This window comes from Haliotis rubra, unplaced genomic scaffold (assembly GCF_003918875.1).
Source record: "Haliotis rubra isolate DU_JTF1 unplaced genomic scaffold, ASM391887v1 Scf671, whole genome shotgun sequence".
Lineage (NCBI taxonomy): Eukaryota > Metazoa > Mollusca > Gastropoda > Lepetellida > Haliotidae > Haliotis > Haliotis rubra.
In genome coordinates this window covers 424263-446951 of record NW_025767381.1, presented here as the reverse complement: position 1 = coordinate 446951, position 22689 = coordinate 424263, and the positions used below count along the sequence as shown (strand labels likewise).

The 22689-nt window shown below is 41.5% G+C and overlaps 1 protein-coding gene and 1 long non-coding RNA gene across 2 annotated transcripts in view; one reads left to right on the top strand and one right to left on the bottom strand.

Moving 5' to 3' along the window:
• LOC124257762 (leucine-rich repeat and coiled-coil domain-containing protein 1-like) overlaps positions 1-22689 on the top strand; it is a 358457-nt gene that overhangs the window by 4550 nt on the left and 331218 nt on the right. Inside the window, exons 2-7 of the mRNA XM_046691888.1 lie at positions 5918-6358; positions 8914-9131; positions 10090-10197; positions 10518-10561; positions 12574-12711; positions 15600-15674. Of these exons, the coding sequence (XP_046547844.1) occupies positions 6072-6358; positions 8914-9131; positions 10090-10197; positions 10518-10561; positions 12574-12711; positions 15600-15674 (870 nt within the window). The 5' untranslated portion in view covers positions 5918-6071. The remainder of the gene's footprint in view (positions 1-5917; positions 6359-8913; positions 9132-10089; positions 10198-10517; positions 10562-12573; positions 12712-15599; positions 15675-22689) is intronic.
• Positions 17620-22689, bottom strand: part of LOC124257754 — an 18621-nt gene continuing 13551 nt past the window's right edge. Inside the window, exon 3 of the long non-coding RNA XR_006893358.1 lies at positions 17620-17686. This is a non-coding gene — a long non-coding RNA (uncharacterized LOC124257754). The remainder of the gene's footprint in view (positions 17687-22689) is intronic.

Here is a 22689-nt window from a genome sequence, read left to right as displayed (position 1 = left end):
ATTGTTTTCCCAGAACCAGTGTGTCATCCAGGAAAGCCAAGACAATTTTCCAATTCAGCCCAGCTAGAACTAAATTGATGACACGATCAAAGGTGGCTGGGGCATTACACAGACCAAAGCCCATCCTGGTGAACTCCGAACAAGCCATATTTAGTGATAAACGCAGTCTTGTGTCGGTCCTCTGCTTTGATAGGAATCTGCCAGTATGCATTATTTGCATCAAGCTTTGAGTACCACACATTGCCGGACAGTGATTCCAGACATTCTTCTATGAGTGGCAGAGCAAATACTGTCTTCACTCATTGTAGATTGAGCTTACGGTAATCCAAGCACCATCTTACTCCGCCACATCTTTTCCTCACTAGTACAGGTGCTGCTGCCATTCTGAAGTGGAGGGTTGGATAACCTGAAAATCAAGCATCTTCTGTAAAATGACTTTCCTCCTCGTGGTGCAAAGCTTGGCGGAGTTCGCCTCATCCGTTGCTTCACAGGTGCGAATCACCTGTGTCAATAGTGTGCTCTATGGCTGTGAAGTTGCCTAGATCCATGTCATGGCAAGCGAACACATCCTGGAATTCAATGAGCAGCCTCAAGCTTTTTTTTCACATCGTCTTCTGTTAGCTGCGCCTGAAGACTGATTGAGGAGGTCTCGAAGGTGCTCTGGTACTGAAGTAGCTTCAGCTGACTGACGAACACAGAACAAGTTGTCTTGATTGTGGTGAAATTCGGGCAAATCCCTCTTCAAAGTTGGTACCTCCTGTGGTGGATCAACCTTGTCAGTCTTGTCATCACCTCCATAGTCAGCTACAAGATCAGCTTCAGAAACTCTCGCCAACAGCTGACCATGTGAGAGTTTAATGGCTTCATCACCGAGGTTTACAACGTCCGAGGAAGCACTACGGATAAATCAGGGGCTGGTTCAAGTAGGTAATGACTTGCTTCAGACATATGATGTGTCACACATGAGAGTTGTACTGCTGATCTGGCAGGAATGAAAACTTCCTTTGTGAGATGGACTGGAAAAGATTCAAATGAGGGTGCCTTTACAGAAAATATTAGTGGAAATGTATCGCCCCTCAAGCCTCAACCAATCTCCATCAGTTTCAATGCAACAGTGATGAGACTTCATGAAATCAAGTCCAAGAAGGAGATCCTCCTCTAATGGGGCAACATGGAGTAACTCCTGGAACATTTTGTTCCCAATCTTCACCGTGACTGGTCCAACCACTTTTCCTGTCATTACCATATTCTTTCCGGCATTTCTAATGTTGATGATTTCCAGGGTAGGTGGAGTTGGATCAAGTTTCTTATATATGTCCTCAGCAAGAATAGTCACAGACGCTCCAGAATCTATAACGGCAGGGACCTTTATACCTTCCACTGTCACTGGTAACCAATAGCTGGCATTCAATCCCTTAGCCTGACTGATGACAACTTCCCTAGTGGGCTTGCAAACACTGGGGCCTGCACTGGATGATATACCATTCTGGGCCATTGGTGGTGAATCACTTTCCTCGACATGTAGGGAACACAGTTTTCCATTAATGGAAGTAGATCCACCTATGGTTGTCAATTGTTCATTGTTGGATATAGGCACAGGGGTAGGTTGAGATGAGATTACATCTGAAGTCATGTCGGCGAAGATGAGATGATACCCTCAGGCATCGACTGCCCAACCAAAATGTCTGAGTCTCCTCGCGGAGGGTCCGTCCAGATTAGATCGTTGACAAGTTGGGTTGTCATCAACCTCCTGTTGTGGTATAACAGAAGTGTCAGTGGGCATTTCATTATCTGTTGTCTCTAGAATAAAGTTTGTGCAACTGGACCCCACAAGAACTCCTGGTCCTACCGGAGTCGCACATTCCTTTGCCACTCCAGATGGGGGCAGCAAGCCACACGCTGTTACAGGAGGCATCCTATCCTCATGTTCCCTTACCAATGTAGATGGGGTGGGACTCTCTTGCTCTGGTGCACCCTTCATAAAATCCCTGACAGACTGCAACAGTTCCTGCTGCAAATACTTGTTGTTCTTCCTAAACTCTATGAGTGATATGAGTGAGTGGCCATGATACTGCCTCGATGAGTCAGATGGTGCCCCAGACTTCAGCACAACTGTCTCTCCACCTGTGGGGATTACTGGGACATCGAACGACAACTGACTGGAAAAGTCATCATCAATGTAATACTCAGCAGAATCAAAACCCTGACTGAGGTTTGGCATGTCCGAGGTGTCAGCAGACTCTGACTCGAAGTCTTGAATTGTGTCCTGGGGTAGTGATTCAAGTTCAGGGTTTATAAGAACATGGCTTTCTGCATCAACCAAATCTGAAGCTAACTTGGGGCTGCATCCACGCTGAGGAAACAGGCAATTTTGGCCCATCAGAGAAGTTGACATCACATGGATCATGTTTCGCATATGGGCTCACAAGATGGACTTCCGGTGGTTGGAGTATTCTTATTTACTGCAAAGGTATTTGGTCGTGAAGTCAAACTTGCTGAAAATTCCATTACAGCCTTTGTGTAATCCTCGAACTCCTGGCACCACGGCAAGGATTTCACAATGTCGATCCGACACCCTAAGGATTTACACTGTCGTGTCTCTGGTTGTTGGTACACATGTCCTGATGGTTCACTTGTGGTAAGAGACCCATGCTGGTCTACTCCTATGGGTTCCTGACCTGCAGAAGTCGATGAAGGTGTCACGGAATAGTTGTCCATGTGATACAAATCTTGTCCCGAACTGACATTAATTTCTGCTGTCGCTGAGAAGCACCAGTTGTCACCGACAATGGAACACCCTCTTCACAATTGTGTGAAACTGTGTAGGGGAAACAGAACCTCCAGCGACATTGTCTTTAAGGCCCCTCGAGATTCGAGTCACAGTCAGCAAATTCTGTTGGCGGTGGTTGGCCTACCGGGTTGTGTAATGGTCGGCTTTAGGCCAAATGATCCCACTTCGGTCTGTTTAAAGACTTTTCATCAAAGGACACAGACTTTGATATTTTCGGCAATCTCGAATGAGATGGTTAGGGTCTTTGCAGTAAAAGCACCCAGAACGAGATGGCGTAGTAGGAACGCTTGTCTACTTGTTTGTTGTTCCGGTACTTTCGTGAAATACTCAGCTGATCAAACCTTGTGGCGATTTGCGACAGTGCGGCAATGACATTGTCTACCTTACCAGAGAGATGTTTTACTTGTTGGTCCAGAGCGACTGTGTACTCAGGTGTACCACGTGGTGTAGATGTTGTCACTGGTGTTGGTGTCTGTACCTGAGCAGACAGTGTACTGTCAGACTGCTGTAGATCCCTCCTTGGAGACTGTGGAGACATGCAATACTCATTCCCTCCTGATAAAGAGAGAGATTGTGGGGCCTCCCGTGGAGCACGCGATCAGCTCCTGTGGAACATATGGACGTCCTCTTGAGGACAAACTTTGCCTTGACTTGTCAAACCCACGAAGTTCGCCTTTGCAAGCAGATCCTCATTTTCACTGTCGCCTTGAAAATAAGACTCTGAAACTCGGCGAGCTTGTTTTTGCGGACGCCCACTGATTGGTGTGGAGTGCCCGACGGATGATCACGAACAGCTTCGTCCCACTGTCTGTGGTCTCATGTTAAAGGCCCAAGCCCTGCATCGAATCCAAACAGCCTCTACAAACCTTGTTAATTGCCTGTGTTTCACGCGATACAACGCAGGGCAGGTAGCAAAAGAGTAGCTGGCTTGTAGTTTCACACGGTCCGCTGGAAGTCTCTAATATCTTCATCTCGTCCCTGCATCAGATTGTCAAACTTTATTGACTCTTCAGCAGGATTCTCACCAGCTGCATAACGGATCTGGAAATCTGATACTAAAGTACTCCAAGGAATAGTTGACAAGGGTCTATCACCAACCAACAAGCTGTAGTACAACGCAGCACCACCATGCAGTGTGTACAAATTCCCTCTTTTTCCTTTCAGCGTCCCAACCACATGATTCACCAAAAGATTCATATTTCAACAGAAAGGTTCTCCAGTCACCAGATCCGTCAAATGTGGGAGGCTTCGACGGTGTCCGGGTCAAAATGAGTTCTGCTCTCATTGAAGTATCTGGTGGAGTGATTCATAGTGCGGTTTTCACCGAGGTCCCGTATAATGCGGCCATAGTTCTCACGTTCAGCTGTGCTGAAACGGTTGAGTGATGAACGGGTGAAACACTGTATGCAGTTTGTTCATATTTTGAACTGCCCAATAAAGAATCCCTGGATTCAAATGACAAGCACTGTTTGGCAATATCACAAAGTTCTGGCAATTACGTGCTACATCATCAAACTTCAGGTCACCTTTGCTATCTCTCAGTTTAAGGATGTTGACTGCAGCACTCTGTGTCAACTCTTTAAGGGGAATCAAATCCTCTAAAGTGGCTACATTGATGTACACCAGCATCATGGAGGTTGCGATATTGACACTACCTCAAAACAAAATAGTGCACAAATTGTGATCCAATAATGATAATCGCCAATTCAACAGTCGCAGGTATGAGGCACAAACACCAGTACTCTTCTACAAATAGCAAACTTATCAATCACCTGGGTCAAATGGCTGTCATGCAACTGCAGCGTTTCTCAAATGTCAATCCCAGCCCAGGATATATATGGCAAAATCGTCTCAAATTTGTGAAACCTTCAGCGGGTAATCATACAAAGCAGTCCCCCACTCTCATCCAATAGTCACTCATGAACTGAATGAAAACCCCAACGGCCAATCTGAACTCAGTCGCCACAACCATGCGTATGCCAGACACCAGCGATGTCCACAAATAAACCAAAACTTCAGTTCTAAAAATCACAAAGCTGACATAACAACCACTGTCAAAGCGTTGAAAAGATAAGTACAAAACCTTCCACACAATTTAAAACAATACCACTCAAAATATCGAGCCAAACTATCACAGTTCACCTCTGGCTAAGCAGTATAAGCACGAGCTCACAGTCACAACCACGTGTCACAAACGCGCCCGACTCGAACTCCAAAACAAATCAAAATGCGATGGGCCCAAACAAAATAACCAAACCACACGAATCCCCGCGATTCGACAGTCACAGCGCCACTAAAGGGAAGCAGCCTGCTTACACCTATAGAACAACCTATATAGGTCCTAATACTAAGTAAACTATTCTCCGCGTGTTCTTAACTTTCATGTCTTATCTACTTTCGGGTACTACAAAAAGTCCTAATTATGCATAATGCGGAACACACCCGCACAACATTCTTGAATGATGGCTTGTGTTAAAGGATAAAGTTATCCTTTGTTAGTTAGTGACATGTTTTATTGTCAATCATGTTGTTGGGAAGATAACAATGAATGTTGTTTAAGTGTCCGAAAACCTGTAATACAAGGATAGATATGTTGAGCAGTAGAATTATAAACATCCTGATGAAAGCATTTAATATTTCATTATGTCTACAAACATTTGTGAAAGGATATTCACTCACGTTTTCCTGGCTGCACTTGTCAAACCCACAACTAACCTGTCGCTTACCGCCATTGTCGGTGTGTCAAATATCGATGATGCATCCTACGTCACCTGTCTTTAGCAAGTGAATTTCAAAATTAAGTGCTTATCTTTGAATTACAATGTAGTTAACCACATGTCTGTCAACTGTTTCTTTGATTCTGGTGAAATATTTGCCAGAATATATAAGTACCTGGAATTAATGCACATCAAAGTCAGATAGCTGGAAATGTCGAGCCTGGAAATCATAATACTTAAAAAATTTTGCTTAAAATTATGGAAAGAGTAGGGGGTAGGGCATTGATTAAATTTTAGAGGGGGATTGTCCACATTGTACATGCATCTCCATAAATATCATCATCAACCCCCCTAGCCATAACTTATGAACGGTCCCTTAATTTGAGAACGTGATTTTGTTCTGTTTCAGGTATGAAAGTTTCTCCACAATAACTGATGACAGATGGTTCGAATTATCAGTGAAATGTGACAGGTATCAGATCAACAAAGTGAGATCAACTGCAGTTTATAATTCTGATTTACTGAACACAAGAAGTGTATTCTGAAGACTAAACAAGACGAGCATGGCATCAGGGAGAGTAGATTTGGATTCTAATGAGTTGTGTTTGATTGACTCTGGAGTACACGACATCCGAGATGTACCCCTTCGTCCCCATCTCCTGGTGCTGAACTTACACAGCAACTACATACAACAGATCCACAATCTCTCCCGGCTGCAGCAACTGAGACACCTGGACTTGTCGTCCAATCAGATCACCAGGATCCAGGGTTTAGAAGGCCTTGTGTCTCTCAGGACGCTCAACCTCTCCTGCAACCTTATCGCAGAAGTCAGTGGATTATCTCCCCTTAGGTAGGATACATTTTATTTTTTTACATTTAAGAACTGACAGCAGTATTCTTTTGCCTTCATCGTGTTATGAATGTTAAGAAAAAGTCATAAGAAGTTAGCTAGGCATATTTAGACAGTATGCACACTTGTATTTACATCCATACCAGGGGTGGAAATAACTTTAAAATTGCTAGTGTACTCCGGTAGAGTGGCACATGTAAAATCACTTGCCCTGATAATTTTTCCACTATACCAGCCTATTTTCTTGTTGATTTCTTGGGGTGGTGGGGTAGCCTCGTGATTAAAGCGTTAGCTTGTCACGCCAAATACCCAGTTCAATTCCCTTAATGGGTAATGTTTGAAATGTCTGTTGATGAGCTCATACAGATGTCAAAGGCAGTAAATTTCATGGCTTTGATGAGAGTGCTTTCCTTCCCATGAACACTCTACTGACAGATGGGCACCTTGTACGTCATGTATCAGACACAATAATGCTATTTAAATACTCAAATTTCAGTTGAATAAGTCAGTGTTAGCCGATACTCAAAGTACAAGAAAAAATAAAATGTTTGTGAGTCTTTTATAATTGTGTGTGCTCAGACATGCTAGACTGCGAAAACAATTAGCAGACCGTTTATTATCACTACCATCCATGTTGAAATAAGTCATTCCATGAGCAATTATTCCCTCGCCCTCTAAAAGAAAATATTTTCCCCTTCATGCTTCATCAAAATGCGACCTGTGAAGGTCCGGGTTAGAATATTGATCTTCAGTAACCCATGCTTGTTGTAAGAGGCAACTAACGGGATCGGGTGCTCAGGCTCGCTGATTTGTTTTTGACAAGCCATATAGCTGGAATATTGCTGAGTAAAACTGAACTCACTCACTCACTCACTCATCAAAATGCATACATGTCAGGTTTATGATCAACCCTGTAATATGCACTGTAGATCTGCAGTGTGTGCAGAACATGGGCAATATGAGGAAAGTGTTGCAATTGAATCATTTCTTAAACCAAAATATAGAAAAAATAAACAAATTGTGAAAATGCTTGCATTACATTAATCAATGTATTTTATTGTGACTGTTAAAATATGTGCACCAACGTATATATTTATATCTTTTAAAAAGCTGACAAATTTTTGTCTTCAAACAAGTGATAGGAAGTCCATTGATCGTCCATAATGTAATAAAGATTATCATGAAATGTATTTATCATGTATTCTGGCAAAAATAAACTTACAGTATCTTTTTAAATACAACAGTATTGTTGTATTTCACAACATACTGATAAGTACAAATCATGTTTGTAGCTTTTTATACAGGCTTTGAATAGCACTCGACTATCAGGGTTATCCTGAGCAGATTGCAAGTGACCAATGAAATAACACTTTAACAAATGTTACCTTGTTGCCTTTTTTGGAATTTTGGTCAGTGTGTTGTGTTAATTTATATCCTTGTTATCATTCATCATATTGACGTCCATCGGTTCTTTTCAAATACACCCATGAAGATCCGGTGTAAATTGGTGTTCAGTAACCCATGCTTGTCGTAAGAGGCGACTAACGGGATCAGGTGGTCAGGCTTGCTGACTTGGTGACACATGTCATCGGTTCCCAATTGCGTAGATTGATGCTCATAATGTTGATCGCTGGATTGTTTGGTCCAGACTTGATTATTTACAGACCGCCGCCATATAGCTGGAATATTGCTGAGTGCGGTGTAAAACTCACTCACTCACTCTTTTCAAATACTTGCTGTAATTGTTAGCATACACAGACACATGATGTGTGTCAAATACTGGTTCAGGAACTCTTTTCCTTCCTCGTGTTACTGAAAATATGATGCAAATTTCAGCAACAGGAACGAGGAAAGAGTTTATAAACTTGTTGTACACATCGAAAGCAAAAGACAGTCCAGCAAAGCAATGACATTTCAGCCACAACTTTATTTTTGTGACAGACCGTTTCGCTGAAAGAGCCTGACATAAATGTTCAGAATACCCTGACAAGTGTATTCTGGCGAATAGACAAGAATAAAAAATAAAATAATGATATAAAATATTTATCAGCAACAGGTTTGCTGGACAGGAATTACTAGCCTTCACTTTTTATGTGTTAAATAGGATTTAGATTGAACAGTTCTTTATTCGTACTAGTGTTTGTTTCATATCATGAAACAGGAATTAGGCAGGATATGGTACTAGCTGTTTGGTAATACCTGACACTGCTCTACCAATGCACCTGTGAAGATCCGGGTTAGAATTGGTCTCCAGTAACCCATGCTTGCTGTAAGAGGCGACTAATGGGATCGGGTTGTCAGGCTCGCTGACTTTGTTGACACATGTCATTGTGTCCCAATTGCGTAGATTGTTGTTGATGCTGTTGATCAGTGAATTGTCTGGTCCAGACTCGATTATTTACAGACCGCCACCATAATATTGCTCACTCACTCACTCACTCACTCACTCACTCACTCACTCATTCCCATCACTCTACTGTCACTCACTCACTCACTCACTCACTTGGCTACTCCTAAATATGAATGATAATGATATTGTTCACTTTTCTATGCAGGTCTCTTGTCAAAATAAACTTGAGCTACAACCAGATCGGGAGTGTGGAAGGTTTCAGCCAACTTTCTGGTCCCGGGTATAAGCTGTCCCATATTGAACTCCATGGCAACAAGCTGCGGTCTCTGCCACATGTAACACAGGCTCTGATTGGCTGCTTCAATCTCCGACACCTGGTGTTGTATCAGGATGGGTCGGGCAATCCAGTGTGCCATCAGCCAGGTGAGGATGGGTTCATGCTATAAATGTCATGTAGCTCACTTTATGTTTTAAAGATAAAATGTTTGTTTGATACCAAAATGTATAAAAGTACTGAAAGTGTGACCAAATTGACACAGACACTCTTGTCAGTTTGGTTTGTCTATTTGATGAAATTTGAGAATAAATGGATAATTTGTGTATAGTCTAGCAAATTAAAACATTAGACAGTTGGTGACTAGTTTACAAGAAATAGAGTTTCTTTATCTGATTGGCGTATATTTTTATTGCTTTAACAGGGAACATGTATGTGATGTGCTTTGCTCAAGATTTCGTCAGTCTATGCATTATAGACTGGGCATATTGTTTAAGCATTGGTTTTGAAGTTTTATATGGGGCTTGCTTTATAGACAGTATATATTTACCATTCAGGGCTCGATTTAGTGCTTTGTTACTTGCACTGGTGCTACCCAATATTACAAAGTGCAACCTAGTTATTTGTCAATTTTTGAGAAATAAATCAACAATAAATCTAACATTATAAGCATAATTATGTCAGCTCATTTTTCTTCTAAACTGTGAATAATTCAGTAGCATATTTCTTTCATTACATATTGCAATAAAAGCAGTGCATTTGGAATTTGGCTGGTGCAACCATGTTTTATCTTAGGTTGCACCTGGTGCAAGTAGGTTCACATCTCATAAATCGAGGGGGCGGAGGGGTAGTCTAGTGGTTAAAGCGTTGGCTCATCACGCCGAAGACCCGGGTTCGAATCCCCACATGGGTACAATGAGTGAAGCCCATTTCTGGTGTCCCCCGCCGTGATATTGCTGGAATATTGCTAAAACCAAACTCAGTCAGTCAGTCAGTCATAAATCGAGCCCTGCCATTATGAAAGCTTATGAATCCTTGTCATCCAAAGTTAAAGATTTATTCATAAATGTTTGTGGTGAGTAGTAATTGAGTTTTGTACTGTGTCAGGTTATCCGTCAGAGGTATTCAGTGCACTTCCCCAGGTGAAATGTCTGGACGGCAAGGACAGGCTCGGACAATCAGCGGACGTGACAGAGGTCCTCAACGATATCCCAGGTAATGTGCAGTCAAGACCATGACTTTTTATACATCAGTTGAACACAGTCTCAAGTCGATTTTGTGGTGCCATTTATTGGTAATTGTTTACTTGTAGTCCAGTAAATATGACTTGGATGGGTAATTGCTAGTGGTACATCATTACATCAGTACAGGATTGTGTCCCGATAAGAGGCTTATGATTCCATACATTGATTTACAATTTGTTATGGACCTTAGAAGTGCCAGGATCTGCTGAATCTGACATACGCATTGATCCTAAGACTCATTGCCTTTGCGTTTACTATCATGTACCTCATACCGTACCTTTATGGTTTCAGGTTTAGAAGACTACATGGAGTATCTGATTTCTTCAAGCAGCTCTGTAAGTGACTTAAATGTCTTCTGTTTCTGAATATGTATACAGACAACCAAAGATTAAGCATATCAAGGTGGAGCCTTAGGCGCAGTCTGCCACATTTTCTCTGTGCAGAGTTGCCTCCCTTGGTCACATCTCGGACCTGGGATTGTGGGTCTGAATCCTGGTTCACACTCAGTTATGATTCGGGTTCATCAGCTGTATATCTGTTCTCGGTTTCACAAAAGTTGTAAACATCTGTGACTTGCATCTTTTTGCTTGTTTCCTCACATGTTAAGCTGACATTTCATTAGATGACTGGATGACGTGTTCAAAGTGGCATAAAATACGTCACTCACTCATAAAGTATATGGAAGTTTTGTGTGCGATAGTATTACTATTAGTGAAATGATTTAAAGGAAAGTTAGCGGCACAATTTCGCCGCCTATTTTTGACAATATTTTGGCCTATATTGTATATATTGGGGCATATGCACTCACTTTAGCTTCATATTGATGCAATACAAGACTTAATATCCCTTACAACTTGCCTGAAATTGATATTTTAAACTTCGAAGTGAACAGCTTCAAAACAGAGAACACTTGCCATATATGGAATGTAAACAATTGCTCTGTACATCAAAAACTGTCACACGCAGTGTTGTCGGTGTTTGCCGAACTGGTTTCAATCACAAGTTGCTCGTATGTTTTTGCGCCAGATATTAGCATAATTTTGTCTAGGACTGAGTTCTGTCTCCAAAGGAGTTATGGATATTCATAAAGAGCGCTCCAAGAGACATAACTCTATGGACTTTGCTTGAAATTATGTTCGGCCAGTAGAGCGTGCGAGAGTCGATTTAATGCAACATTGCATTAATTCTTTCGAACTTTTTTATTTAATTTTGTAATCTAAATGTGTAAAGAAAAATTGGAATAAATTATATGATAGCTTTCCTGAGGGCTGATAGTTAGTATTAGAGAGAAATGCACTATTTATTTTTAGAGAAGTGTGGTGTGAAATAGTGCCTTTAAATTTTTCTGGTGGAACTGGCAAACACGTAACTGTGGGAACGGTGTTTGTTGCATGCTATTGCATGTGTTATGCAGGATTTTACCTTGACCAACAGAATTTGGGATCCACACTTACTAATTTCAAGGGTCCACACATGAAGTTTTAGGGTCCTGTAAAGTAATGAAATGTTGAGAAGACTGTGCTGGAAGATTTGTTGATTACTTTGATTGCTTGAAATTTTTATTTTTGGTTACAAATTTAGAGAATATTATTGTGCGTCCTAGGCGACGCATATATTTTTCTGCATCCATTCTACACATTTGTGTGTATTGGACGGACATTTCTGCCTCACGTAAAGCCCTGGTTATGGTATCAGAGAGACATCATAGGAGACTTACTGACTACTGACACTTCACTGAGTAACAGCTTTTTCAGGGTTTCATGTTCCCAGTGTTTTCATGGAATCAAAATTTGCCTATGCTTATATTTACTAAGAAAGTGTAATCCCAAATATGACATATGTTAGGGTGAGAAAGCCACAATAACTCGGTGCGCCTAGTGGCTGCAAGAGTTGTATACTCCCCAGGGAGTTGAGATTGATAATGCAATGTGCCGTTGAGATTGACATCCAATGATCGAGGGAAAAAATACCAGCGCCTTGAGCATGCACTAGTTGCTTGGATATGTGCGCTATATTAATATCCTATAATATAATATAATATAATATATGTTATGCTTATATTGTCTTTAGTATTTGAGTATTTTTATCTCAGATCTACTGCAGGTCTCAAAGAAAAAATTCAGTTATTTGTTAATATTTAGATTAAAGCTTTTTCTTCTATTTTACCAAGTTTGTAAAGAATCTATAAGACCAATAAATTCTGTTATACCTCTGTGTTCAAGGAATCACCCTCAAATATCTATTATTTTTATATCTTTCACCTCACATATGTTGTATTATATCCACCTGTTTTCCAGGACTCACCACGTTCATGTACAACCATTAATATTACACTGGTGTCTTCTAGGATCCGCAGCTGGCTGACGTTATCACGCCTAAGATTGACCAGGCACTCGCTGTATTCAGACAGCGCCTCCTGGTGTCAGGAGAGATTAGCACAACTGTCTCTTCAACTGACATAGAACAGAGCCCTGTGGGTGTCAAGGTTTGTAGCAGTCTTTAAATTAAATAATTTGCATCGGCTTGGCAGATAATGTAACACTACTTTGAAGACATTATGGAAGTTTATGGAAGTGATTAAAGGGAGAGTACTCTTGCGAGCTTGCTAGCCAGAGACAAGTGTGTTTGTAGAGGGGTAGCTTCTATTGTAACACTAAGATTGTGGAATTGGTCTATTTCATGAGAACACCAGTGGTATATGTCAATGTTCATTGTAACACTGGGTGGTATGCTGCCTACTCCTGTGTAACGCCAGGTGGTATTAAGCCCCGTGTTTGTAACGGGTTGTATGATTTCAAATGCAGTAAAACACCAGGTGGTATGTGTGCAAGTGTAATATCATGATGGATTGTATATGGCACACTTCAGTGGAACATCAGCCTAGTGCAGCATAACACCAGGTGGTTTGTGTCCAGATACAGCATAACACCAGGTGGTATGTGTCTGAGTGCAATATAACACCATGTGGAATATGTTCAAATGCAACATAATATTAAGTGGTCAACTGCTATAGTACATTCTGTAGTTTGTGTCTCAGTGCAATATAACATCTTGTGGAGTGTGTTCAAATGCAGTATAATATTAAGTGGTTAGTGGTCGAGTGCTATAGTACACTCTGGTTTGTGTCTCAGTGCAATATAACATCTTGTGGAGTGTGTTCAAATGCAGTATAATATTAAGTGGTTAGTGATCAAGTGCTATAGTACACTCTAGTTTGTGTCTCAGTGCAATATAACATCTTGTGGAGTGTGTTCAAATGCAGTATAATATTAAGTGGTTAGTGATCAAGTGCTATAGTACACTCTAGTTTGTGTCTCAGTGCAATATAACATCTTGTGGAGTGTGTTCAAATGCAGTATAATATTAAGTGGTTAGTGGTCGAGTGCTATAGTACACTCTAGTTTGTGTCTCAGTGCAATATAACATCTTGTGGAGTGTGTTCAAATGCAGTATAATATTAAGTGGTTAGTGGTCGAGTGCTATAGTACACGTAGTTTGTGTCTCAGTGCAATATAACATCTTGTGGAGTGTGTTCAAATGCAGTATAATATTAAGTGGTTAGTGATCAAGTGCTATAGTACACTCTAGTTTGTGTCTCAGTGCAATATAACATCTTGTGGAGTGTGTTCAAATGCAGTATAATATTAAGTGGTTAGTGGTCGAGTGCTATAGTACACTCTAGTTTGTGTCTCAGTGCAATATAACATCTTGTGGAGTGTGTTCAAATGCAGTATAATATTAAGTGGTTAGTGGTCGAGTGGTCGAAAGTGCTAAAGTACACATAGTTTGTGTCTCAGTGCAATATAACATCTTGTGGAGTGTGTTCAAATGCAGTATAATATTAAGTGGTTAGTGGTCGAGTGCTATAGTACACATCTTGTGGAGGTGTGTTCAAAATACAGTTTGTGTCTCAGTGCCATATATAACATCTTGTGGAGTGTGTTCAAATGCAGTATAATATTAAGTGGTTAGTGGTCGAGTGCTATAGTACACTCTAGTTTGTGTCTCAGTGCAATATAACATCTTGTGGAGTGTGTTCAAATGCAGTATAATATTAAGTGGTTAGTGGTCGAGTGCTATAGTACACTCTAGTTTGTGTCTCAGTGCAATATAACATCTTGTGGAGTGTGTTCAAATGCAGTATAATATTAAGTGGTTAGTGTGTCTCAGTGCAATATAACATCTTGTGGAGTGTGTTCAAATGCAGTATAGTGCTATAGTACACTCTAGTTTGTGTCTCAGTGCAATATAACATCTTGTGGAGTGTGTTCAAATGCAGTATAATATTAAGTGGTTAGTGGTCGAGTGCTATAGTACACTCTAGTTTGTGTCTCAGTGCAATATAACATCTTGTGGAGTGTGTTCAAATGCAGTATAATATTAAGTGGTTAGTGGTCGAGTGCTATAGTACACGTAGTTTGTGTCTCAGTGCAATAGAATATCTTGTGGAGTGTGTTCAAATGCAGTATAATATTAAGTGGTTAGTGGTCGAGTGCTATAGTACACGTAGTTTGTGTCTCAGTGCAATATAACATCTTGTGGAGTGTGTTCAAATGCAGTATAATATTAAGTGGTTAGTGGTCGAGTGCTATAGTACACGTAGTTTGTGTCTCAGTGCAATATAACATCTTGTGGAGCGTGTTCAAATGCAGTATAATATTAAGTGGTTAGTGGTCGAGTGCTATAGTACACTCTAGTTTGTGTCTCAGAGCAGTAAAACACCAGGTGGTATGTGCCTGACTGCAATATAACACCTCGTAGTATGTTGACTGAATGGTATCTGATGAAGTGCAAAATAACTCTCTGTGGTATGTGCCTGACTGCAATATAACACCAGGTGGTATATGTCTGACTTCAAGATAACACCAGGTGGTATGTGTCTGACTGCAAGATAACACCAGGTGGTATGTGCCTGACTGCAACATAACACCAGGTGGTATGTGTCTGACTGCAACATAACACCAGGTGGTATGTGTCTGACTGCAAGATAACACCAGGTGGTATGTGTCAGACTGCAACATAACACCAGGTGGTATATGTCTGACTTCAAGATAACACCAGGTGGTATGTGTCAGACTGCAGTATAACACCAGGTGGTATTTGTCTGACTGCAATATAACACCAGGTGGTATTTGTCTGACTGCAACATAACACCATGTGGTATTTGTCTGACTGCAACATAACACCATGTGGTATTTGTCTGACTGCAATATAACACCAGGTGGTATTTGTCTGACTGCAACATAACACCATGTGGTATGTGCCTGACTGCAATATAACACCAGGTAACATGTGTCCAATAAATACCATTCTGATTGTACAACATATTATTTCACTGGTGATTCTGGTGACATGTCCTTTTATGATGTACAGGATGGAGTTCGTGACCAGGAATCGCGGATTCAGCAGCTGGAGGGACAACTGGCTCAGCTCCTGAACAAACAACAGGTTTGTTGTTGTTTTTTTCATGTTGTGGGATTATGTTCAGCCCAAACTATGTGCTCGTTTAGAAAATCTCATTATTTTGTTACTATAATTGCTTCAGTTCTAGTTTATCAAAGTTCACAGATATGAATACACAATGCCATTAAGAAAGTGGTCAAATGTAGCACCTGATATATTTGGGATCACACTTCCTCAATAAAGCTGTGGTGGCTGAGTGGGTTAGATGGCTGACTTTCTGTGCTGGCGATTAGGTGCCTGACTCTGAGTGTGTGGGTGTAAATCCCCGATGGGACTCAACCCAACAAAAGTACTAGAATCTGTACTTTACTGATTAAGTGAAATCCCAAATATAAAATGTGTTATAAGTACTTTAGGATCACAATCAATGCAATAAGGTAAGACTAAGTATCAAGACTCTTCCTCTATATTTTCCTATTATCATTATTGTGGTCAAAGCGTATTATCACGCCAAGGACCCAGATTTGATTCCCCACATGTTCAGCCGATTTCTGTTGTTGCTCCATCATGATATAGCTGGACTCACTCATTTCTAACATTATTTGCCAATACATTCAAAACATCAATTGGACATTTTTTTATTCCAGTTTGTGAATTTTTAGTCATTTGCTGCAAAAGTGGGGCAAAAATCAGGCCTGGAGGTGGTCACCTGTCCACAAAGTGATCGTAATGCCTAGGTGATCCTAACTCCGAATTTTTAACAGAATTACAACTCCTATGATCGCTTTTTGGAATATGGCGCCGTTCTATATAAATCCCAGATGTGCCTGAAGTTTGTTCTATTCGTGGAGATCTGGCACCTGTCAAACTATTGATTATCTGCACAAAGATTGTACAACTAAACCATATAGGTTTAATTACAGGCCATGGGTGGTAGGTGAACATGGAAATCATGATTTTGTCAATTACTGTTCTTGAAAACTTCTGCTCCAGAATCACCATGAGAAGTTAGGGATATTTATGTAAACTACTCTGAGAATTCAGGTTCTATTCCCGTGGTTCTTGCCATTGCAAATTACCCACCCAATATTAGCATTTTACACACCAGGTATAGTCTGTTTGCAGTGAAAACGTACCGATGAATTTCACTTTAAACAAAAAGTAAATCAAATAAAGTGAAATTAAGATTGCAAATCCTCATAATTTTACCTTGCCAATTGAACATTTGAATCTCAGAATTTTATTCATCTTAGGATAAAAGTTGTTTAACAAACGATCATAGATTCAAATCGCTATTATTGGTTTGTATTACAAGGGGGTAAGCGCAGTAGTTGGAACACTGAAACAAATGCACGTGCGGTAAATGATGTGCGTTAACTTAGACCAACCCTACTTGTTCTCGGTGTTTCATTTAAAGTGCATACACCCTTGTAATACAAACCAATAATAACGAATTGAAACTATGATCGTTTGCTAAACAACTTTTATCCTAAGTTTAATAAAATTCTGATATTTAAATGTTCAGTTGGCAAGGTTAAATTATGAGGATTTGCAATCTTAATTTCACTTTATTCGATTTACTTTCTTGTTTAAAGTGAAATTCATCGGTACGTTTTCACTGCAAACAGTCCATAAACATTGGTATGAGGGAACGGTAATGGCAGTAACTCATACTGCCCTCAAGCCACAACAGTTGTCATGAAAACATCCTTTCCTTTCAAAAACCTTTGTGAGGGCTTCTTTAGCATGTCAGTCAGTTTTTTCAACACTGAATTTCTTGCAAACCATTCATAATCAATTGCCAACCCAACATTGAGGCTGACTGGTAATTGATTGGTATGTTGGATAAAGTCGAGTAGCCAATCAAATTGAGATTGCGAGGACTACATAGTGAGTAGTATAGTCTTGCGAACTGGGCAAACACATGGGAATTGAGTGAGTGAGTGAGTGAGTTTAGTTTTACGCCGCACTCTGCAATATTCCAGCTATATGACGGCGGTCTGTAAATAATCGAGTCTGGACCAGACAATCCAGTGATCGACAGCATGAGCATCGATCTGTGCAATTGGGAACCGATGACATGTGTCAACCAAGTCAGTGAGCCTGACCACCCGATCCCGTTAGTCGCCTTTTACGACAAGCATAGTCGCCTTTTATGACAAGAATGGGTTGCTGATGACCTATTCTACCCCGGATCTTCACGGGTCGTTCATGGAAAGGGTTTCAGGGGAGGATACAGGAATTGAACGTTTGGGGGCACTTGGGATTCATAAATTGAAACATTTTATCATTCATTATGAGTGAGTGAGTTTAGTTTCATGCCACACTCAGCAGTATTCCAGCTATATGTTGGCAGTCTGTAAATAATGGAGTCTGAACCAGATATTCCAGTGATCAACACCATGAGCATCGATCTACACAATTCAGATACAATGACATGTGTCAACCAAGTCAGTGAGACTGACCACCCGATCCCGTTAGTCGCCTCTTAAGACAAGCATGGGTTACTGAAGATCAATTCTAGCCCGCTTCTTCATGGGTCCATTCATAATGAAAGCACTGAGTGAGTGAGTGAGAAAGGTTTTGTGAGTGAGTGAGTGAGTGAGAAAGGTTTTATGACACTTTTAGCAATATTCCAGCAATATCACAACAACTACACCAGAAATGAGCTTCACAAATTGTACCCATGTGGAGAATCCAACCCAGTGCCTATGGAATAATGAATGAATGCTTCTATTAGGCTTACCACCTCTCCAGATTATGAAAGGATAGGTCCACAATTATAACTTTATGTTTTCTAGCTCATGGTTAAGTGAAATCACTTGCACAAGATTAAAAGATTTGAATTCTTCATGTGTCAAACTTAAATTTAAATCTCTTTTAAACCCTCGTACAGAGAACAATCGGTGTTGGTTATCTGCCCAGACACCGGTGGGTGTAAAAAGCTAAACAGTGGTGAACATTAGGTAAACAGATCAAAGCCACTGAATTATTTTTTTGTGCAGGCCATGTGGTACTTATGATTAAAAGTACATTACTAAATAATTCCACATTATAAACATAATCACACGGAATGTTTTGGGGTGGTTTTTTTTCGAAAATTAGCTTTAGATGTGCCAGTCCACTTACCTCTCATCAGATTACAGTTTTTGCAGGCAATGCTGAACCCGACCCGTGAAGATCCAGGTTAGAATTGGTCTTCAGTAACCCATGCTTGTCGTCAGAGGCAAGAGGCAGAGGATCGGGTGGTCAGACTCACTGACTTTTTTGACGCATGTCATCGTATCCCAGTTGCGTAGATCGATGCATCGATACATACCTCCGTCAAGCTATTACAGACAGATCTGTAACTTTCTAGATCCTTATGCCAAATGGCAAAACCTGATATACTTGCAAATTAATGAAAATGCGAGGGAAAACTTACCATAACTCTTGGCGCCACGTGTTCTTCTTTCATATCTCAACCCCGCTGCTCTACTGTCACTCACTCACTCAACCTCACCACTCCACTGTCACTCACTCAACCCCACCACTCCACTGTCACTCAACCCCAATGCTCCACTGTCACTCACTCGCTCACTCACTCAACCCCACCACTCTACTGTCGCTCACTCAACCCCACCGCTCCATTGTCACTCACTCACTCACTCAACCCCACTACTCTACTGTCACTCAACCCCACCGCTCCACTGTCACTCACTCAACCCCACCACACCACTGTCACTCACTCAACCCCACCACTCCACTGTCACTCACTCACTCAACCCCACCCCACCACTCCACTGTCACTCACTCAACCCCACTGCTCCACTGTCACTCACTCAACCCCACCACTCCAGTCACTAACTCACTCACTCAACCCCACCACTCCAGTCACTCACTCAACCCCACTGCTCCACTGTCACTCACTCAACCCCACCACTCTACCGTAACTCACTCAACCCCACCGCTCCACTGTCACTCACTCAACCCCACCGCTCCACTGCCACTCACTCACACTCACTCACTAAACTCTACCACTCTACTGTCACTCACTCACTTACTCACTCTCTCACTCACTTAACCCCACCACTCTACTGTCAGTCAGTCCCTCACTCACTCAACCTCACCACTCTACTGTCACTCACTCACTCACTTGCTCAAACCCACCGCTCTACTGTCACTCACTCACTCATTCACTCAACCCCACCACTCTGCTGTTACTCACTCACTCCCACCCCTCCAATGTCACTTACTCACTCAACCTCACTGCTCTACTTTCACTCACTCACTCACTTGCTCAAACCCACCAGTCTCCTGTCATTCAGAATCATTAGAATCATGGGAAATATTTTATTTCACTCTATCTTCCACAATCTCAAACATTATTTTGAATTTCTATGATAATTACTAGATATATTTCATGATGTATTATTCATTATATACATTTAATAAGAATTATGCTATTTAATCCTTTCCCCTTGGTGCTATATATTAATTAATGTTACTCTAAGATACCAGCCTCATCTGCAGCCATCTATTTTCATCCTGGAGATGAGAACTTGTCAGGCTTTGAAGTACACCTACATGATCAGCATGACGTCTGTATCACGACTGATTCTCAATGTAAATAGACCATTCCAGATAAAACGGTTTTGCTGGTGGATTGGGTGTTTGATGCAGGTGTTGGACTGTTTTAGCTGTCATTCGTCATTTCTGGGGGATGCGGAGATGGAAAGAGCTGTGTACGTCATTTGACAGATTGGTGATTGTTAACAGAATTATTTAGACTTGCTTAGAGTGTGATATTTGGACCCAGGTCTGACACAAATGTACGAAAAAAATCCAGATTTTGTATAAAATATTGCCATGTCAAAATATTATTTTTAGGAATTTGTCGAATTGACTTGCAGTTAATTGACAACAGGGCAAGATGTAAGAAGAGGCTTAAATATTCAGTTTTACATCTTTGCATGGAATAAAATATCAAAATGAAATTGAATTTAGCAAAATGGCTTTTGAGAAAGTCCAGATGTGAACAAAGTTATGCTTTTTCTCAAGCAAGGGCTGTTAGTTTGGAAACCAAGATATTTCCCAGTTGTATGTGTAATCTTGCAAAATGGAAGGGGAGCATGGCATGGGTGGTGTTCTCATATACTCTCTTCTGCATCTGGATCTTACACTATATACATCAGTATACCATGCTCTTGTAGACATACATTGTTGGCTTGGTTAGGACTGGAGTCGGGATGGCATGAGGGTGGAACTAATAGGATTGGTTTTGGGAAACTGAGGGAAAGTTGAAGGGTAATGTTTGATTTGGTTGAGGAAGAGGATTAATGGAATGGTTAGAGAAGGAGTGTGGTTAGAATAGGGTTGGTTAGAGGAGGTGATGGGAAAGGAAGGATTGGGTAGCGATAGAGTAAGTTGGGGAAAGGGATGGGGTAGATAGTGATTGTTGGTTGGCGATGGAGCGTGGACAAGATGGATGGTTAAGGATGTGATTGGCCTGGGATGGAGAGTGGACAAGATGGATGGTTAAGGATCTGGTTGGTTAGGATGTGATGGGCCTGGGATGGAGTGTGAACAAGATGGATGGTTAAGGATGTGGTTGGTTAAGGATGGTGTGTGGACGAAATGGATGGTTAAGGATGTGATGGGCCTGGGATGGAGTGTGAACAAGATGGATGGTTAAGGATGTGGTTGGCCTGGGATGGAGTGTGGACAAGATGGATGGTTAAGGATCTGGTTGGTTAGGGATGGTGTGTGGACAAAATGTATGGTTAAGGATGTGATGGGCCTGGGACGGAGTGTGAACAAGATGGATGGTTAAGGATGTGATTGGCCTGGGATGGAGAGTGGACAAGATGGATGGTTAAGGATCTGGTTGGTTAAGGATGTGATGGGCCTGGGATGGAGTGTGAACAAGATGGATGGTTAAGGATGTGGTTGGTTAAGGATGGTGTGTGGACGAAATGGATGGTTAAGGATGTGATGGGCCTGGGATGGAGTGTGAACAAGATGGATGGTTAAGGATGTGGTTGGCCTGGGATGGAGTGTGGACAAGATGTATGGTTAAGGATCTGGTTGGTAAGGGATGGTGTGTGGACAAAATGTATGGTTAAGGATGTGATTGTCCTAGGATGGAGTGTGAACAAGATGGATGGTTAAGGATGTGGATGGTTTGGAATGGTGTGTGGACATGATGGATGGTTAAGGATGTGCTTGGCCTGGGATGGAGAGTGCACAAGATGGATGGTTAAGGATGTGATTGGCCTAGGATGGAGAGTGGACAAGATGGAAGGTTAAGGATGTGATTGGCCTAGGATGAAGTGTGAACAAGATGGATGGTTAAGGATGCTGTGTGTACAAAATGGATGGTTAAGGATGTGATTGGCCTGGGATGGAGTGTGAACAAGATGGAAGGTTAAGGATGTGGTTGGCCTGCGATGGAGAGTGGACCAGATGGATGGTTAAGGATGTGCTTGGCCTGGGATGGAGAGTGGACAAGATGGATGGTTAAGGATGTGATTGGCCTGGGATGGAGAGTGGACCAGATGGATGGTTAAGGATGTGATTGGCCTGGGATGGAGAGTGGACCAGATGGATGGTTAAGGATGTGGTTGGCCTGGGATGGAGTGTGGACAAGATGTATGGTTAAGGATGTGATTGGCCTGGGATGGAGAGTGGACCAGATGGATGGTTAAGGATGTGGTTGGCCTGGGATGGAGTGTGGACAAGATGTATGGTTAAGGATGTGATTGGCCTGCGATGGAGAGTGGACCAGATGGATGGTTAAGGATGTGGTTGGCCTGGGATGGAGTGTGGACAAGATGTATGGTTAAGGATGTGATTGGCCTGGGATGGAATGCCACATGCATGGGCATGGAAATGTTATGGTTGGTTAAGGGACGGAATGGGAAACACAATCCAATGCTACCAGGGAGCACAGATGAATGGTTCATGGTTGAGATTGGATGTTTTCGATGGAGTAGTTATAAATATATGGTTGATGTTATTTTACAGCAAGAGTGCACAAGGTGAATATGAATGTAGGATAATTATTTAGAGTATCTTTTTA